At 44.6% G+C, this 17,958-nt stretch overlaps 1 protein-coding gene across 2 annotated transcripts in view; it reads right to left on the bottom strand.

Annotated features, from left to right (window-relative positions):
* Window positions 1–17,958, bottom strand: part of LOC146785847 (maltase-glucoamylase-like) — a 783,978-nt gene that overhangs the window by 717,920 nt on the left and 48,100 nt on the right. Inside the window, exons 2-3 of one of the 2 annotated variants that reach the window (XM_085635202.1) lie at window positions 2,731–2,910; window positions 1,757–1,923 (exon numbers count right to left, since the gene is read on the bottom strand). In XM_085635202.1, the coding sequence (XP_085491328.1) occupies window positions 1,757–1,849 (93 nt within the window). In that variant the 5' untranslated portion in view covers window positions 1,850–1,923; window positions 2,731–2,910. The remainder of the gene's footprint in view (window positions 1–1,756; window positions 1,924–2,730; window positions 2,911–17,958) is intronic. The other variant, XM_085635203.1, reaches the window with a different exon arrangement.

Below are 17,958 nucleotides of genomic sequence, written 5' to 3'. Positions count from 1 at the left end.
CTGACCAAAAATGACCCCAAGTGCCAGTTCAGTGTTGTTCACTGCCAGGATATATAAAAGTTTAAACTACATGTCCAGACTTTTAGATACATTCACCATGCCCTCTCAGTTGCCCAGGGCCTACCTTAGGGTTAACTTATATAGATAAAAAGAAAATGTTTGGGCCTGGCAAAAGGTTTAATTTGCCAGGTCGACATGGTAGTGTGAACTGCATACACAAGTTCTGCAATGGCAGGCCTTAGACATGGTTAGAGGGCTATTTAAATGGGTGACCCAATCAGTGCTACTGGCACACTACATTTAATTAACAGACCCTTTGCACATGTAGTGCACTTTACTAGGGAAATTTGCCAATTGGGTATGAACCAATGCTACCATGTTAAGGGGAGAGAGCACAAGCACGTTAGCACTGTGTAGCAGTGTTAATTGCGTAGAGTCCTCATACCAGCAAAAACAAGGTCAGAAAAGTGGAGGAGGAAGGCAGAAAGTTGGGGAGAAGACCATCATAAAGCTGTCAGGTCTAACACATAGTGCCACAAAAGCTGTAAGATGCCCACTTTCCTAGAAAAGTTCAGTTGACCATTTACAGGTAGACCTTCCCTGGACCCTGCCAGTGGCTCCTGTTGGAGTGAGTCCCCAAATCCTGTTCCTGAGGTCCTACATTCCTTAACTAGGCATAGTGTACTCCTGTGTAACACTAAAAATTGGGATTTAGAAACTCTTTCTAGACTTTTTGCCTGGAGGAAAGTCATGATACTGGTACTTACCAGCCAACCAATTCCCCGAGGATGTATTGCCAGTGGGCCTGAATTTGCTCTGTTCTTTTCTGCAGCAGCAATCTGATTCAGCGGTACCGCCACTGACCGACATCCGACAGTGCTAAACGCTGTCTGGCTGCAGCCTGCAGCCTTGACCCTCTAAAGGAATCCAACTTCCAGAGAGACCCTCTAAAGGAATCCAACTTCCAGAGAAGAGTTAAAGTACAAAAGAAGACATTTTCACCGGACTCAATGCCAAGAAGCATCCAATTGACGTTGATGCCTGGGCGATAACTTCAGACTTTTCCCACTCAGAATCTCTGAGTCGATGACTTCTCTGAGACTTTCTCTTTTCTCTTTTGTTAACCCATCATCGACGAGCCTGTTCACAGAGCCAGCCTGCAGCCTTGTCCCACTGAGGACTGTTCCTTCTCCAAAAATGTCCAAGTCCAAAGGTAACTTTTTTACCTGGACCAGCCTTGTCCTTGTATCTGACCCACGCTCCATTGTGGTTGGTCCTGTACCTTACCTTTGTTCTGATCTAGCACATCCAGTAGCCTGCAGTTGATACTTTGCTCTTTTTGGTGCTAGTAAGGAGTGAGATCATGGAAGTTACTGAAAACTTTACTGGATCTAATAAGAATTGTGATATTAAATCTTTAATGGACCTAACAAGAATAGAGACATTATTCCTAGCAGTGGACTTCCATCCACTTAAACTAATAATCCCCTTTCTCACCAGTCATAAAAGTAAAACAACAACCATTACAAATACCAAATGTTCCTTGGAACATCTATATAGGCTCTTCACTTTTCTGGCTTTAAGTTTGGAATGAAAATGATTTAATGAGACCATGAACCTTGCGTGTGTTGTTTGCATATAGCCATTAGACAGTTTTAGAGCAACTAGTTAGCTTTTTATCTAATTTTAAACTCGTACATGAACAGAACATCTATTTATTAGACCACTGTTTTTTCATTCTGCTGGCACTACTTACCTTGTTGTTGCTGTTGATGCTGCTAGTTGAGCCTGTCAGTTTCTCTCCCAGCTCCTCCAGTTCAACATTATCAGAGCCCTTTTGTCTGGCCATTTTCCCTCAGCTATTTTCTCCATAAAGTGCCTTTAGAATGGATGATGCTCTGTTTCTTTAATGTGCTCTCAAATCTATAAGCAATAAAACAATGAACACTGAAAATCTCACCTATATTAGTGTACCATTGACATTGGATTCAGCTATAGGGGGCAATCACAATCAATACAAAACAACAACCTGCCATTTTTTTTCAACAAGCTAAGGTTGCTGGAGGTGCCACAACTGCACAAATTATGTTTTGTCAACAACTACTTTAGGTTAAATGTAAATTAGGGGGTATCTAATGCTGGAAGGAAAACACACAAACAAGACGCCATAGTTTATCATAGCTGAGTACTGAAAGATGAGTCAAGAATACAGTTATTTCACAAAAAGCATCCAACTTTTTAAACAATTACGAATTTTAAGCAATTTGGATCCTGGCATAGAGGCAATGGCAGAGTGTTACATGGTGGTGGACTGGGCACATAAATTCTCTAGAAACAACATCACAGAGTATGACTCCAATATTAAAGGGATTATATAGTCCACTTTGTGCAGATTTAGTCACATATCAACGCTACATGAGCACAGCAAATGGCAAACAATTGAAACAGTGACTTTCTTGTGCCAGCAAGATCCGTTTTTTCTAGGAGACTCTCAGAGAAGAAAGGGCTTACTTTTTAGTTTAGTATTTACAAATGATGTATTCTTAACAGGTGTGAAACATGGTAGTGGTAATGTTGGCCTATTAGTGCATTTGCTATACATCAACAACAATAATGGGTGGTGTGCCCCCTGAATATCAAATCGATGGGAGAGGATATAGAGGACAGAATATCAAAAATAAAATATTGACAGATAAGTATTTTCCATACCTATTAACCACATATATTTACCTGCACAGTCCAAATATCTTCAAGGTACGTAGATGTTGATCTATACTTCCCTATATGCACTTTCCTTTTGATATTTTTTCCCTCGATATTCTGTTCTCAATATTAGTATGCCATGATATTGTTGGTGTTGATATTCAGTACTGCAGTCATAATGGGTTGATTGGAACGGAATTGAAGGGGCTGGAAAGGGGAAAAATATCATGAGTTCTACTGGATAGCAAACTGCTACTATAAATGTTATGTTAAGTCATTTCAGGTTATGTTAAATTAGGTTATGTTAAATTACTTCACGTTCTGTTTTATTGTGCTCTGTCATGCCCTCTCATGCTGTGCTATGTTATGTCCTATAGTGCTCTGCTATGCTATGAGATAATATGTAATGTTATGACATGCTTTGCTATGCTTGGCTATGTTATGTTATTTGTGCACTCCTGATCATCAAACCAAAAGATGGGAGGGGGGGAATTAAAAGGAATGACACCACAACTTTCCCAAATAAACTAAGTGATATATTTATGAGCCTGTTGTGTTGCGCTTGCACCACGCATTGTGGTGCAAGCGCAATGCAACCCAAAAGCCAGATTTATGAAGCCACGCAAGGCCAACTTGCGAGGCCCTGAGTGGCTTCTTAAATCTGGAGTAATGAAAATGCGGAAATCACTGCATTGCATTACTCTGCCCTGGAAAAGCATTCCATGGGAGTTGCATGGGTGTCACCACACAATTCCTTGAATTTCTATGACGTAAACTTCTGGTTATCAGCAGGATTTCACAAAATTCCTACACCCAGTATTTTTTCGCTTGTCACAATACAAATGCTACTTCACCTGTGTGGCTGAGCCTAGTGCATGCGACAGGCAGCATCAAACCAAGGTTAATGGGCGTCTCACGGAGCGACTTTTATTGACCATGGTTTGATTTTTGTCTTGATTTGGACTGGTGTGAGGACTGGTGCGAAGGACGGAATAGAGCGATCCTTCATACCAAATTGGTTAATGAAACCTCCTTCCAAGATAATAGTCCTTATTTTAAAAAAAGACTCGCCCTCACACTGACACGTGGCATGCTGAAACATTGAATCCTCTGCCCGGCACTTCTAATATTACAGAGTGGATTCACTACACTTTTTTGAGAGAGGTCTTTGATGTTTAGTGTAAGGGTTTGGAAGGGATCTGAAGTTTATAATGGCTTGCAGGTAAATCCTTCTAATTTTATTCTTAGGACACCTTTGGAGCTTTACTATGCAGAATTATGCTCAGTAAGAAGTGACCCCAGTGCTGATGCCCTGAACAAATTTCTGTCAGGTGTGATATTGCCCTAGGTGCCTCTGGACCACATGGAAGGTATGTAAGCTTCTGTTTATGAACAGGAGATCTGCAAATCTATCTTCATGCTCCCGGAGGGAAAAATGAGGGATCTACAGCCTGCCCATTAAAATCAATGTGGCTTGCCAGGCCCAACTGATTCTAAGCCTCCCTAAATTATTTTGAAAGGCCAAAGACTTAGGGTATCTCCTAGCTACTAGAAATTAAGTAATAGAGTTCAGAATTCTGAGCAAAATACTTGCTGAAAAGCTGCTTCACAAGCTCTTTGAACTAATTTGTGATGACCAATGGCTTTATTCGGTGTTGCAGCACCTCTCTAAAAATCAATAGATTTTATCATATTTTGGAGAGTGCCTCACGGTTATGACCATGATCTGCTGTGATTGTCACTAGATTTAGAACAGGCTAAGTTGGAGCTACATGATTAGGATTTTGAGGGAGTCAGCATAGGCCCCCAGACTGTTTGCTGGATTCTTTACACCAGACCAACAGCTAGGGCCAAAATTGACCATCATATATCTGATTCTTATCAGGGGAATGAGAAGGGATGCACACTATCCCGATTACTGTTTGTCGAGGCAATTGAGCCCCTGGCAGTCTGGCAGTAAAAATGTGAACTCATGATGTCACCTGGAGAATTTGAATATCTAATGACCTACATGTTGTTTCTTGGATATGAATTTACCTTAAATAAATGAAGACTAGAGGCGCTTGGCAAAACAGGAACAAGTTGGTTTAATTAAACACTGAGGACGGGAGAGCCTGGATACAGTGCATGTGCTCAAAATCTCTTGGTGTACAACATTTTGACGACAAGTTATACAGTTCATGGGGTACAATAAAATGATCTCTACATTCCTAAAGAGCATTTTAGTTGTAAATCAATCGAATAAGTGCATCTGATAAGGACACAGATGGCTCTCGACCTCTGGGAGAAATACCGGGGCCAGTGTGTATGTGTCTAGATATCCAGCATGAGGAACGTGTGATCACTATTCACAGTGTGCATGTTGTGTATTAATTGGTTCAGTGCACTAATCTACATGTGGCATCTAGCTTTGTGGTATGTCTGGGAAACGCCAGCCTTTGGCCAAACATGTTTTATTGGGGCCAATTACCTCGGACTTGTTTGTGGTGCAACTATCGATCTGTGGAATTGACCAGGGATATCCTGGGTGCGTGTTTGTCTTTAGTTTATGGGGGACTCCACCTGAAATCTGTTACTCGATAGGCGCGGGTCTCAGGATCAGCCATACCACGTATTTCTGACTTGAGGTTGATGGGGAGGTCACCTTGGGTGAGTCTTAGAGCAATAATGTGAGTACATTGGAACTCCTACAAATAATATGGCAGCAACTGGTATCATTTTTATCAACATTATTAACATGGAGCACACAGTTGTCGTCTTCTACATTAACATTGTTCTTACTGGCACTGTCAAAGATATGTTTGATTTGAATGTACATGGACATTGCTCATATTGGCAACAATGATATTATTGTACGAGAATGAATTATGACATACATTGGTATCATTATTGCTGATGTCGGCACTGTCGTGCGGGCACAAGTTACGTTATACAGTGACATTGCATTGATGGGCATTCATGTGGTTATGTGAGCACAGGCTATGGTATACGTTCACATTGCATTTACTGATATTGTTGTTGTTGGGCCTGCACATATCATGTCATTCATTGACATCATTTTCACCCATTCCAACAATGTCATTTTCCTACATGCAGATGATAAGTCACTGTATGCACATTATATTGATTCTAATGTATCATCCATACTAGATACCCTGTGTGCATTCAGAGGTGTATAAGATCTGAAAAGGAGAACTGCAATGTGGATGACATTGAGCCTCATTTGATTTCCAGGGTTAATAAAACATTTCAGCGAAAATAACTAATCGTTTGCAGATTTGTCATGCTGTTAAGTTACACACTAGCTCACTGTAAGAACAAACACAGGCTTAAAGACATAACTATGGCAACGCTGGAGAATGTTCACTTAGTCCAGCTCTTAGATCATTAGCTGCTCAACTCTAAATTTTGGAAAAGGGAGAAAATCTCCCTTATAAGACAGAAAAGTATATGCTTTATACCTGTGTTGCTGATTACAGCTTGCATGCGTTAGTACCAGGTTGGGTAATGAAAAAATGAAATAAAGTACATTTCTCCATTACTGCAAAAGGTACCCATATATCAACACTTTTCCTTTTGACATGGGTTCATGACTGTTGAACTTGGCCCTTCCTGCAGGGTCATCCCCAAACTTTTTGCCTGCACCCTCCTCTTTTCTGAAACCGTTTTTGTCAGCTTTTATGACTCTGCACACTTTACCACTGATAGCCAGTGTTAAAGTGTTTGTGCTCTCTCCTTTAAACATCTTAATATTGGCTTTTGTCAAATTGGCATATTTTATTTACTTGTAAGACCCCAGTAAAATGGTACTATCTGTACCTAGCGCCTGTAAAATAAGCACTACTAGTGGGCCTGCAGCACTGACTGTTCTACCCACTTAGCCTCATTAAACCTATCTCAAGCTTGTCATTGCAGCTTGTGTGCGTAGTTTTAAACTGCCATTTTGACCTGACAAGATAAACCTTTTGCCAAGTCTTAACCTTCCTTTTTACCACATATTGAGTCACCTCCAGGGAAGGCACTAAGCAGCCCATAGGGCAGGATACAGCATATGTCATGTACTTTCAACTTTTACATGCTCTGGTAGTGAAAAACTCACAAATCACATACAGTATCAATAGTCCTGGACTGAGAAGGGAAGTCAGATACATATTGTTCATGCTTGATCATCACAATATCCAACAGACCATGATTGGGCCCCCTGCTCCCCTACATAGGTACCATTCACCATGGAGGAACAAGTATGCTTGAAAAAGACAACAGAAAGAACACATGTCAGCATATGAGAAAAACCAGGAGAAGAGGCAATGGCAAAAACAGCTCGTTTAAACAAGAACAATGGGAAAAAGAAATAAGAAAATAATCAATAAAATAGACCATGTGTGTGCATATCCAGCCCTCCTTCTCTCCCCCGTGTGTCTTCCAGTGCCCTGCCTGTTTCTCGACTATCCACTAAGAGTCTTTCCTGTCAAACGATCCTGCTATTGCTTATTAGTCAATATTCGGCTCCCATGATACCTTGCCTCCATGCCACCTTTGTGAAACAAGTAGTTGGGTGACTTGCTTGTCTCCTCCGTTCTACACAGCTCTCTGTGCACAATGCCAGTGAATTTATGGAGGGCGGTCATCGGAATTTGTCTCTAGCTTCTCCAAGTAGATATCCCAGTTGCCTCTCCCCCTCCCTTTGTACTCAACATTCTATGTACCACTAGCTCAGCTACAGCCCATTTACACATTTGAGCTTGCGGCCTGCTCAAAGGATCATCTGTGGCTGATTTCCATGCCAAGGCTATACATCGCTTTGCAAAAAACAAAGCCAGGTTCTGAAAGTGCTGCAGCCCCTTCGTTTTCTTAGAAATACTCAGTGTATTCAGAGAGTTTCAAGGGCCAGTGTGGTTCGCCTCTTTTGGTGGAAAATCATCCTTTCAAGGTATTGGATCAGCCTTTCTAGTCAGCCACTCTTCCCCTGAGCTGTGAGGATCCTCAGGGTTCCTCCTTGAGTCCAGCTTTGTTTAACCTTTATATGCTCACTCTTTCCCAGATCATCCATTCATTTGGTCTGTCATTGGTCTCATATGATGATGGCACTCAGTTGGTCATTTCAATCTCCCCTGATCCAAGATCCAGTCACCTTTCTCTTACCCCCCTGCTTTCACGCAGTAGCCAATTGGATGGCTGGCTGCAAATTTAAGCTTAATGAGGGCAAAACGGAAGTGATGCTGCTCTTTACTAGCAACCTTTCTAATCCCCTACCGGATGTCTTGAGCAAGTTGGTAGCCCCAAAAAATGCAATAAAGAGCCATGGGATGTGGCTGGATGTCTGTCTCATGATGGACCATCAAGCAAACAGCTGGTTGGCCCTTGCTATTGCATCTTGAGACTGTTCAGAAATGTTTTCAACCTTCTCCTGTTCATAGCTAGGAGATGGATCACCCAGGCCCTCGTTGATTATGGAAATGCCCTGTCGCCTGCTATGTCATAAGAAAGATGCAGACTGTGCAGAATGCTTCTGCCCGACTAGTAATGAAAAACCCCAAGTAAGAGTCTGCTAGGATGGCTCTTAGAGATCTCTCTCTACTTGTGACTAGTGGAATGCTGAGTACAATTTAAGACAATCTGCATTTTAAATAGGACATTCATCAATAAAGGGCCCTCTTTGTTGAGACCAATAGCCTCCCCATACGTGTCAGGGAAATCCCTCAGATTGTCTTCCGCTCACACACTTAGGGATTCTAGGATCAAAAGATCCCGATTGGGCAGGCATTCCACTTTGTTTCTGGCTCCTAAACTTTAGAATGCCCTGCAGCTGGATCTGGGCTCAATAGAGCTCGAACTCCTCTTTCATAAGGTTCTGAAGACTTGGCTTTCCTGTGACTAATTCTCTTGCAGCCTATAATTTTACTGTACCTGTTCACCACTTGAAGGACTCTGCGTAGCCATGCATGATACAAAAACACTAGACTAGACTAAACTAGTGTCTAGTGTACACTGGACAGGGTCCAGTGGGAACGACTGCCCATTACCTCCACCACTTTCTGTGTCACTTGCAGCTAGAAGGGGTATGTCACCACACACGACCATACAATGTGTAAAACGTCTGCTTCATTCGTCCCGCACTGAGGGTATTCGGTCTTCACCCCTGGGTACATCTTCTCAATCCTTTTAGGTCAGATATGTTTGGTGAAGATATTGAGATTGCATAAGACGAACTAAGCATTGCTTGTGACCTACCAAACCAATTGAAGGCAACAGGCCAATACCTTGTCTGATATCTCAGTGGACAGTGCAGTCTTCCACCAATTCTGCAGTATCTCAGTCCCCCAGGGCGAGTGCCACTGCAAGACAGTGTATAAGTAAGTAAGTGACAGCCTTGGTGCAATCCCTCCTGGTCAGTGCCGCCTTCAGTGGGACACCTATGGGTTGTATCCCCCAATCAGTGCCCCCACATCACTCCTGTGAGGGCTAAGTAATGCAGAAATTGTTCCACCCCAATCCATAATCTAACGTCAGTTCTTTGAAGGCGTGCAACCCCTCATCAAATATCATGTCCACCCAGGCTAGGATCCCGGTCTCCTTTCAATATCTAGTCAAATACATCACTCTCAGGACGGGGAACAACCTTTACAACGCAACTGTTACAACGCACTACACTTACAACGCATTTTTTACAACGCATAATCCATTACAACGCACTACACTTACAACGCATGACACTACAACGCATTTTTAAAAACTACCTTTACAACGCATTCCATTACAACGCCTACCATTACAACACATAATATTACACTACACTATCCAACACTTACCCTACTGTTGCACCCCCTGGAGTTAGAATAGTAATTTTTACCCCTATACTATCCAACACTTACCCTACTGTTGCACCCCCTGGAGTTAGAATAGTAATTTTTACCCCTATACTATCCAACACTTACCCTACTGTTGCACCCCCTGGAGTTAGAATAGTAATTTTTACCCCTATACTAATCAACACTTACCCTACTGTTGCACCCCCTGGAGTTAGAATAGTAATTTTTACCCCTATACTATCCAACACTTACCCTACTGTTGCAGCCCCTGGAGTTAGAATAGTAATTTTTACCCCTATACTATCCAACACTTACCCTACTGTTGCACCCCCTGGAGTTAGAATAGTAATTTTTACCCCTATACTATCCAACACTTACCCTACTGTTGCACCCCCTGGAGTTAGAATAGCAATTTTTACCCCTATACTATCCAACACTTACCCTACTGTTGCACCCCCTGGAGTTACAATAGCAATTTTTACCCCTATACTATCCAACACTTACCCTACTGTTGCACCCCCTGGAGTTAGAATAGTAATTTTTACCCCTATACTATCCAACACTTACACTACTGTTGCACCCCCTGGAGTTAGAATAGTAATTTTTACCCCTATACTATCCAACACTTACCCTACTGTTCCACCCCCTGGAGTTAGAATAGTAATTTTTACCCCTATACTATCCAACATTTACCCTACTGTTGCACCCCCTGGAGTTAGAATAGTAATTTTTACCCCTGTACTATAAAACACTTACCCTACTGTTGCACCCCCTGGAGTTAGAATAGTAATTTTTACCCCTATAGTATCCAACACTTACACTACTGTTGCACCCCCTGGAGTTAGAATAGTAATTTTTACCCCTATACTATCCAACACTTACCCTACTGTTCCACCCCCTGGAGTTAGAATAGTAATTTTTACCCCTATACTATCCAACATTTACCCTACTGTTGCACCCCCTGGAGTTAGAAAAGTAATTTTTACCCCTATACTATCTAATACTTACCTTAAATGCAATTTAATATTATGCGTTGTAATGGTATGCGTTGTAAGGGTAGTTTTTAAAAATGCGTTGTAGTGTCATGCGTTGTAAGTGTAGTGCGTTGTAATGGATTATGCGTTGTAAAAAATGCGTTGTAAGTGCATGCGTTGTAAAAGTGTGCGTTGTAACGACATACATCCTCTCAGGACTGCACACTCTGGCAACACCCATATTGAAAGGCTGGGAGCATAAAGTGTGAATTTCGCACCCCCACAAGCATACCGCCTCCAAGCATTCTAGAGCCATTAGTAACAAGACACCATCTGAAACCCTGGGGGGAGTAGTATTAACGAGCCTGAATAAAAAGGGCTATCACCTAAATCTGTCCATCACTCTGAGTATTCCAGTTGTGGGGTTCGAACCAAACATCGCATGAGCCATTGCAGCTCGATCGTAGCATAATATAGTTCATTATTGGAGGAACTCAGTCCGCCCTCATCTGAAGTGGCATAGAGCCTACTAATGGGGGCATGTTGTCTACCATTACCCCATATCAGGGTTGTCAATAACCCCTGCAGTTCCCTGAAGAATGACTTACTTATGACCATCGGAATGGCCACGAAGAAGTACAACAGTCGGGGCAACACCAGAGATGGCGACCTTACCCAACTTTGACAATGGTAAGATGGTCTAGAAAGGGAGCAAGCAACCAATGGAGGTCAGGTCCTTGCCCAGGTTACGTTGCATTGAGGTGTCCTTCTCATAATATACCTGAACCCCCAGATATTTAAGGATGTCAAACTGTCAAGCCAGACTAGTGTGCTGTAATTCCTTTCTCTGGTAGTCTGGTAGTCTGGTCAGGCAGGATTAATCCCAATTGATGCAGAGTTCCAACAGTCTTCTAAAATCATTTAGTACTGACATTACTGCCAGACAGAGGGACATCAGGGTCTGCTCTGAAGTACAGAAACTCATAGTTTGCATATAATGATGTGATCTGTGGGTTTCCGAGCACCGTGAGGTCCCACAGTGGTGCCCAATTGCATAGTAGGCATGCCAGTAGTTCCATTCCTAGGGCAAACAATACAGGAGATAAGGGGCACCACTGTCTTGTCCCTCTGGCTATCGGCAATGGGTCCGATGTTACTCCCTCCAGGACACACACAAGCAACTGGCCTGGTATATAACAGAGCCACCCATCTGAAAAAAGATGGTCCGATCTCCATTTGGCGCATGACCGCCATGAGGTATGGCCACCCAGGATGTCTAATGCGTTTTCTAAGGATGCGACCCTATCAGCTGTCCCCAGTCGCCTCGCCCAGTCCTTGGTGTGAAGTTCCCAACTCAGGTTGAGGAATGTGTTACATCCAGGTATAAAACCATTCTGGTCCGAGTGCCCTAATGTGCCAACCACCTCTACAAGGTGATTAGCCAAGATCTTGCTGAGCTCCTTGTAGTCTAAATTAAGATGGGATAAGAGACAGGTGGACGTCACATTCAATGAGTCGTGGTCAAGCTTTGGTAGCATCACTATCACTGCCTCCCTCAGAATTCAGGAGAAACCCACAAGACAATGCCTCCTTATAAACCTTTAGTAACCTAGGGGCTAATTGGGGCCAGTAAGAAGTGTAGAACTCAATGGGTAAACCAATCCAATTCTGGTACTTTTCACATGCAATCTGTGCTATCGCCCCTTCACCTCCTCTAAGGTTAACGGGCTATACAGTACATGCCAGTGTAGAAAGTTGAACGTGGGAATTCCTACTCTCGCCAGATATGCAGAAACCATGTCTGTCGCCACCCCAAGGTCTCCTCTTATAGCCCAGTATAACAATCCTCAGATGTCGCATTGATCACAAGCTGCAAATTTACCACCCATCCCGACTGGTGGAAGAGAGCTGCTATGGGACAACTGGGGGACCCCTACCTCAACAGCCAAGCCAGTAAGAGGCTGGCATTTTCTCCCAGATTTTGTTGACACTGAAGGTAGGTCTTATAGTCAAAGTTAGACAACCTCCACAAAAGTGCCCCACACTCCTTTCACTGTTATTCCACTGCTAAACAACAGCCTGGGCACGCCACGCATTCTTTTTTGAGACACCCAGTATTGTCCTCTGTAGTAAGCACTTCCGCTGTCAGGCCCTTCCCCACACCACACACTGTTTGCAGACACAACCTAGTCAGAACCACTTTAAGTGCATCTCGGTCAGTCAGTGTGTCCAAAACAGACCCCTCATTTTCTTGAGAGTATCGCTCCATGGCTTCACCTATCTGTGCATTGAACCCTGCATCATTTAGGGCAGATGTGGGTAAACGTTAGATAGGGATTTTCTGCCTAGGCCTCCTTCACTTGAGCGATATCAGCAATGGGTGGTGATGAGAGATGGTTTACCCCAAGTATTCTGCTTGTGTACATTGCTGAACTAGGTCAGGGAAGCCAAAAACCATGTCTAGTCTGGAATGCAGAGCGTGGGCCACCAAATAATGGGAGTATTCCCTACCATCAGATGTAGCAGTCTTTACAGCTCCCCCACATGCATGTTATGTGCCCAGATGTGTAGCTGCTGGAAGACTGTACAGGATTGCTCTCCTGGTAACGGGGGTATGGCCCTATCTGCTATGAGATCCATGACTCCATTTAAGTCACCACATCAGACCGTGGGCTACACAGGATCCACCAGCTGGGTGGCTGTCAGGGGCGCAAAAAAGGGCACAAGTCCTGCTTTTGGGGCATAAACTGCCACCAGTGACACTGATAACCCATCCAGTGCTCCCCCTACTGTTACAAAGCATCCCTCAGGCTCTTTCTTAGTGTGGAGGACAATGACTGACACTAGGAGACACCCACACCAACACTCCTGTGGCATAGCCTGAATAGGTAATGCCATATACTCCACCCTGCCAGCGCCTATGCAGTTTGTTGAGTTCCACCACTGTGAGAAGTGGCTTCAGTAGGCATTGGAAGTCTGCCTGGCATCTCCTCAAGTAAGAATAAATCCTGTGCCTTTTAGCATATGAACCCATGTTTCTCACATTCCTCGTGAGCAGTCTATAGTTTTGTAGAACCATGTTAAGTCTGTATAGGGGGTAGGAACATCACATACAACAAGGCACACATGGACTCAAAGGAAAGAATTCCCCTGAACTCCCCTCCCCAGGCCATTGCACAACAGTGCTGCAGCTGGCCACCAAACATATGAGATTTAATTAACCGAATTACAAGTCCTGTGGATGATGTGGGGTATTACATGGCAACTGCCACGTACAATGAGGAATCGCATGTGTCCCCAAGTACCTCCTCCAGTAAAATATCCTCTCCACCCCATTATCTCACCATAACAAGGCCTCGGTGCCATATTCAAGATCATGGACGTAGTCAGTGTCTCTCTGCTCATTGGGCAGTAAAAAGGATACAGCAGTGCAAAAGTCATCACAGGAACTCTGCTGTCATCGTGATGACCTGGGGGGGGGCCTATAATGCCCCTTGGACTTGATCCGGGAGGGAGCCAAACAATGAAGGTGACCCAGTGGCATCCAAGTTACCAAATCCAGTGCCGGAGGACCCCACTCTTTCCTGTTCAGTCACCACTTGCACTCTCTCATGAGCTGCTTGTTCCTTGGACAGTCAGGTTTGGAGCCCACAGGTGGTCTGCGAGTGCTCTTTGCCAGCTTCCCTTGGTCTCGGTCTCATCTGAGGGTAGATGCTTTTCTCTGGTCTCTAGTCACTCCCAGGTCACCTATGGCAATTGAAAGATGAACAATTTGTTTTCCACCAGGACCCAGAGTTTGGCCAGGAATATTAAAACATTCTTGAGCCCCTTGCCTATATTTGTCTTTTGCTAAGTAATGTGAAGCCCTCTGCTTCTGCACATCCACTGTGTAGTCCGTGAAGATGGTGACTGCTTGATTTTCTACCTGCCAGGGGCCTTTGATGGGGGCAATTTGTAGAATATTATCCCTGTTATGGTAATTGAATAACAGCACACCACACGGTGTGAGGAAGCTCTGAGTGGAGAGGGCCTAGTCCATACTCGAAGGGCCTGGAACCACCGAAAAGAAAGTGGAGCATCCCCTGCTTTGCACCGCAGAAAGACCACCTCTCATTATAATGCCACAATCTGTGCCTGCGTCATCGACACGGTGGATTGCAGCTCCCCTGTGGTGGTTTCATGTATGGCAACCATCACCTGGTAGGTTGCAGCTCCCCTGTGGTGGTTTCATGTATAGAAACCATCGCCTTCAGTTTACTGTGCTCCTCTAACTTGACACCTATGTTAATGATCAGTGTGTCCAACTTCAACTCCAGTGATGTCTTCAGCTTTTGCACAGCAGCAAGGAGTTCCAAGAATTTTGTGTTAGTGTCCTGCAGCACATGTTCTGCACTGAAGGGCGCCCCAGCCTGAGCAGAGCTCATGTCAATAAAAGAGAGGGCCTTGTGGCTCTCTCCTGTCTTGAGACCCTTCTGTTTCACCATTGTGGTATCACAAGGGTTATTGAGGTTTTAACCTAACCCTGTCCCATTCAACACCGACATCTGCAACGGGCGGACCTCCTGCTGTATGCTCGGCCCTCACTCCTTTGTTCAGGGGTGTTCTCAGGCCTCCAACCTGTCCAGGGTAGGGAAGAAGTGTTTTTTCCCACACAAAATGAGGCACACTCCCTGCCTTGGTCCAACCTGTATGGGCTCACAGTGAGCCAGGCGGAACACCTATCAGTACAGAACTCAACAGGAGCAAAGCAGTGGTGCTCCCTTGAGGTATGTCGACCAGTCCAATGTTAGTACCGCACCTTCTTATTGCACAAGAGGTTATATCACTGCACTCCGGCAATAGGTTAAATCTGACCAGAAATCTCAGCAGATGGTTAACGTTTGCCTGGGCCCCAGTATATTGCCCTAGTGCACTAACCTGTTTGTGCTTGGGGCCTTTCCAGTTGTCTGTATGGGCCTCATGCAATCACCAATCCCTCTGCATTGAATGGGGAAAGGGGGGCCCCATCGTCTTCTCAGGCTGTTCCTCCCTTCTAGTCCACTCGCCCGTGCCCCGCGTAGACTCGGGTGTTCCCAGAAATAAAGTGGGAGAAGGGAGGCTCACCTACTCCTATATCAGCCTTAACTTTCCATTTAGAGGGCCCCCACCGCTGTTGTCCTGCAGTTTGCGGCTCCAACTGGACTTCCAGTTCTCAGATAATGCCCTCACTGTTCGGTCGATCGCCGTTCTTCGTGTACGCCCAAACCACTCAGGGTCACAGGATGGGGAAGGTCCAACTCATCCACCCTCTTTGCAGCTGTCCACTCCACAGCCCCTTCACGGTCTGGGCCTCCTGCTTCGGTCCATCGCAGCTTAGGTGCTTTCTCCAGGGTCAGCCTGCTGCTCAGCTTCCTCCCAGGCTCTCAATGGGCCCGGGCTCGCCAGCACCAGTCGTCACTGCCTGTGGTTCACTGTGCTCCATTGAAGCACCAAATGCACACTGGAAGAATGCACAAGCTGCTACAGTCCTCCGCTGGTGCCCCAGGTGACACTGTGAACCATTCTTCCTTGCCAGGTGGGTGGGGAAATGCTGATTATATCAGGATCTTCCCTGCATAGGGATGGAGCTTGCAATTATGTGACCACTCCTGCCTCTATCATGGCTAGTCTCTGGTAGTAAAAGACTCTTAAATTTGTTTTTCATTTTGCAAGGCCTACCTCTCCCATAGGATACCATTGAGTTAATTTCCTACATTTAGTAAGTGATAACTTTCAATTGGGAGCCGATAGCTTGGTGTCTAAAGAATTGCAATTTAAAACCTTCTTTAATGGTACAATTGGATTTTAAGTCACAGTTCTGGAAATCACATTTTTAGAAAGTTTGAATTTTCTTGTCCCAACCTTTGGGAGCCTGCAACCGGTTTCCTGGGTCACATGACTAGGTGTACCTGGCAGTAGGTCTTTGTGTATGGCTCCCAGACTGTGAGACAAAGGTGAATAGTACAGTAGTTGGCAGGATGGGCTGTCCTGGACCTGATGACGGGGGCAGCTGTCATCTACCACACTTGCAAATCCCTAAGACTCTGCCTGAGCACACAAACAAAGGGTTTCCCAATAGTCTATTGCCAGGGCAAGGAGGCAGGAAATTCCAAGCACCTCTGGGGGTGGATTAAGTGCTGCTACTCTGTCGCCCTGTTGCCCTTTAGCCTGCATCTTGTACTCAAGGTTACCAGAGTGGCTCCAAGGGCTAGATGACTGGCCTCCTGGTCAGTGCCTCGGAAACATAAAAGGCTCCAACCACCTTGAACCCAGCACCTGGACTCTGTCTACTGTAAGTCATACACCCAGAGTGGTTCGAACCTAGTCCTGGGCCCTTACAAGTGGGCCTGATGGTGCTCTGCCAGCCCGATTCTTGAGAATCGGGACTGATGCAGCATAAAGCGTCTCCCCGCTTTTGCATCTGAACCACCTGCGCATCCCCGACGTCAGAGCTCGCTTTGCAGCTTACAGTCTCCTCAGAACAGCTGCCATAAGCATCCTTGACACAGGCCTTCACATCACAAGTCTCTTATCGACGGCTTTGTCAACTATGACTCTGCACCACAACCACACAGCTGTTCAGAATCTTCGGTGTGCAATGCATCTTCGACACAGTACTTTGCATCGCATGCCCTTCATCGACGTCATCCATGACATTGATGCAGGGCTCCATATTGCAGCCCTGCAGCTTCTTGGAACTGCTGCTGCATGATGCATCCTCAACATAAGATCTGATAATGGTCCACAAACCAGGGTTTAAGGTACTTTTGTTCAGCTAGTCTAACTGGGTCCCTGTAGCCTGCTCACACTCCATCGAGGTCGGCCTGAACTTTTGACTTTGTCTCATCTAGCACAACATGATGACCATAGTTGGGGCTTTGTGCTTTTAAGAACATTTTACTTAAAACGTTTTAATTGTATATCTCTGCTGATTGTCCTATTGCCATTTTGGTGGCAAATCATTTATTAAATTGATCTCTATTTTTCAAAATTGTTGTGATATTTTTCTTATCTTGTGTTTTCACTTTGTTACTGTTTGAAGTGCTGTATAAATACGTTACACATTACCTCGAAGTTAAGCCTCACTGCTTTGTGCAAAGCTACTAGAGGGCTAAGCACAGGTTAAATTTGGGTAGCGTGTGACTTCACCCTGACATAAATTGTGCCTGCTGCCTGGGTAGGGTTTCACCCCCATCAACCGGTAACCCAAATTTCTACAATGACTGCTTTCATTTGTTTTTGTGCAGTCGTGACTGCGCGAGTTAAGACGTATTCTTTTTATAAAATTTGATTTTCCCTCGCTGTCAACTGTTGACTCCCCGCCCGCCCCACCGCTCTTAGCTGCACAGGCTGCAACTGTTTTTGTGGTTGTTGGTAAAATTAAAGAATGGTGTAATTAATGTCTAACATTTCCCAATTTTGCTTAACAATACTGAGTACAGCATTTCTTTGGC

This window comes from Triturus cristatus, chromosome 11 (genome assembly GCF_964204655.1).
Source record: "Triturus cristatus chromosome 11, aTriCri1.1, whole genome shotgun sequence".
NCBI lineage: Eukaryota > Metazoa > Chordata > Amphibia > Caudata > Salamandridae > Triturus > Triturus cristatus.
This window is presented reverse-complemented; position numbering and strand designations above follow the sequence as displayed.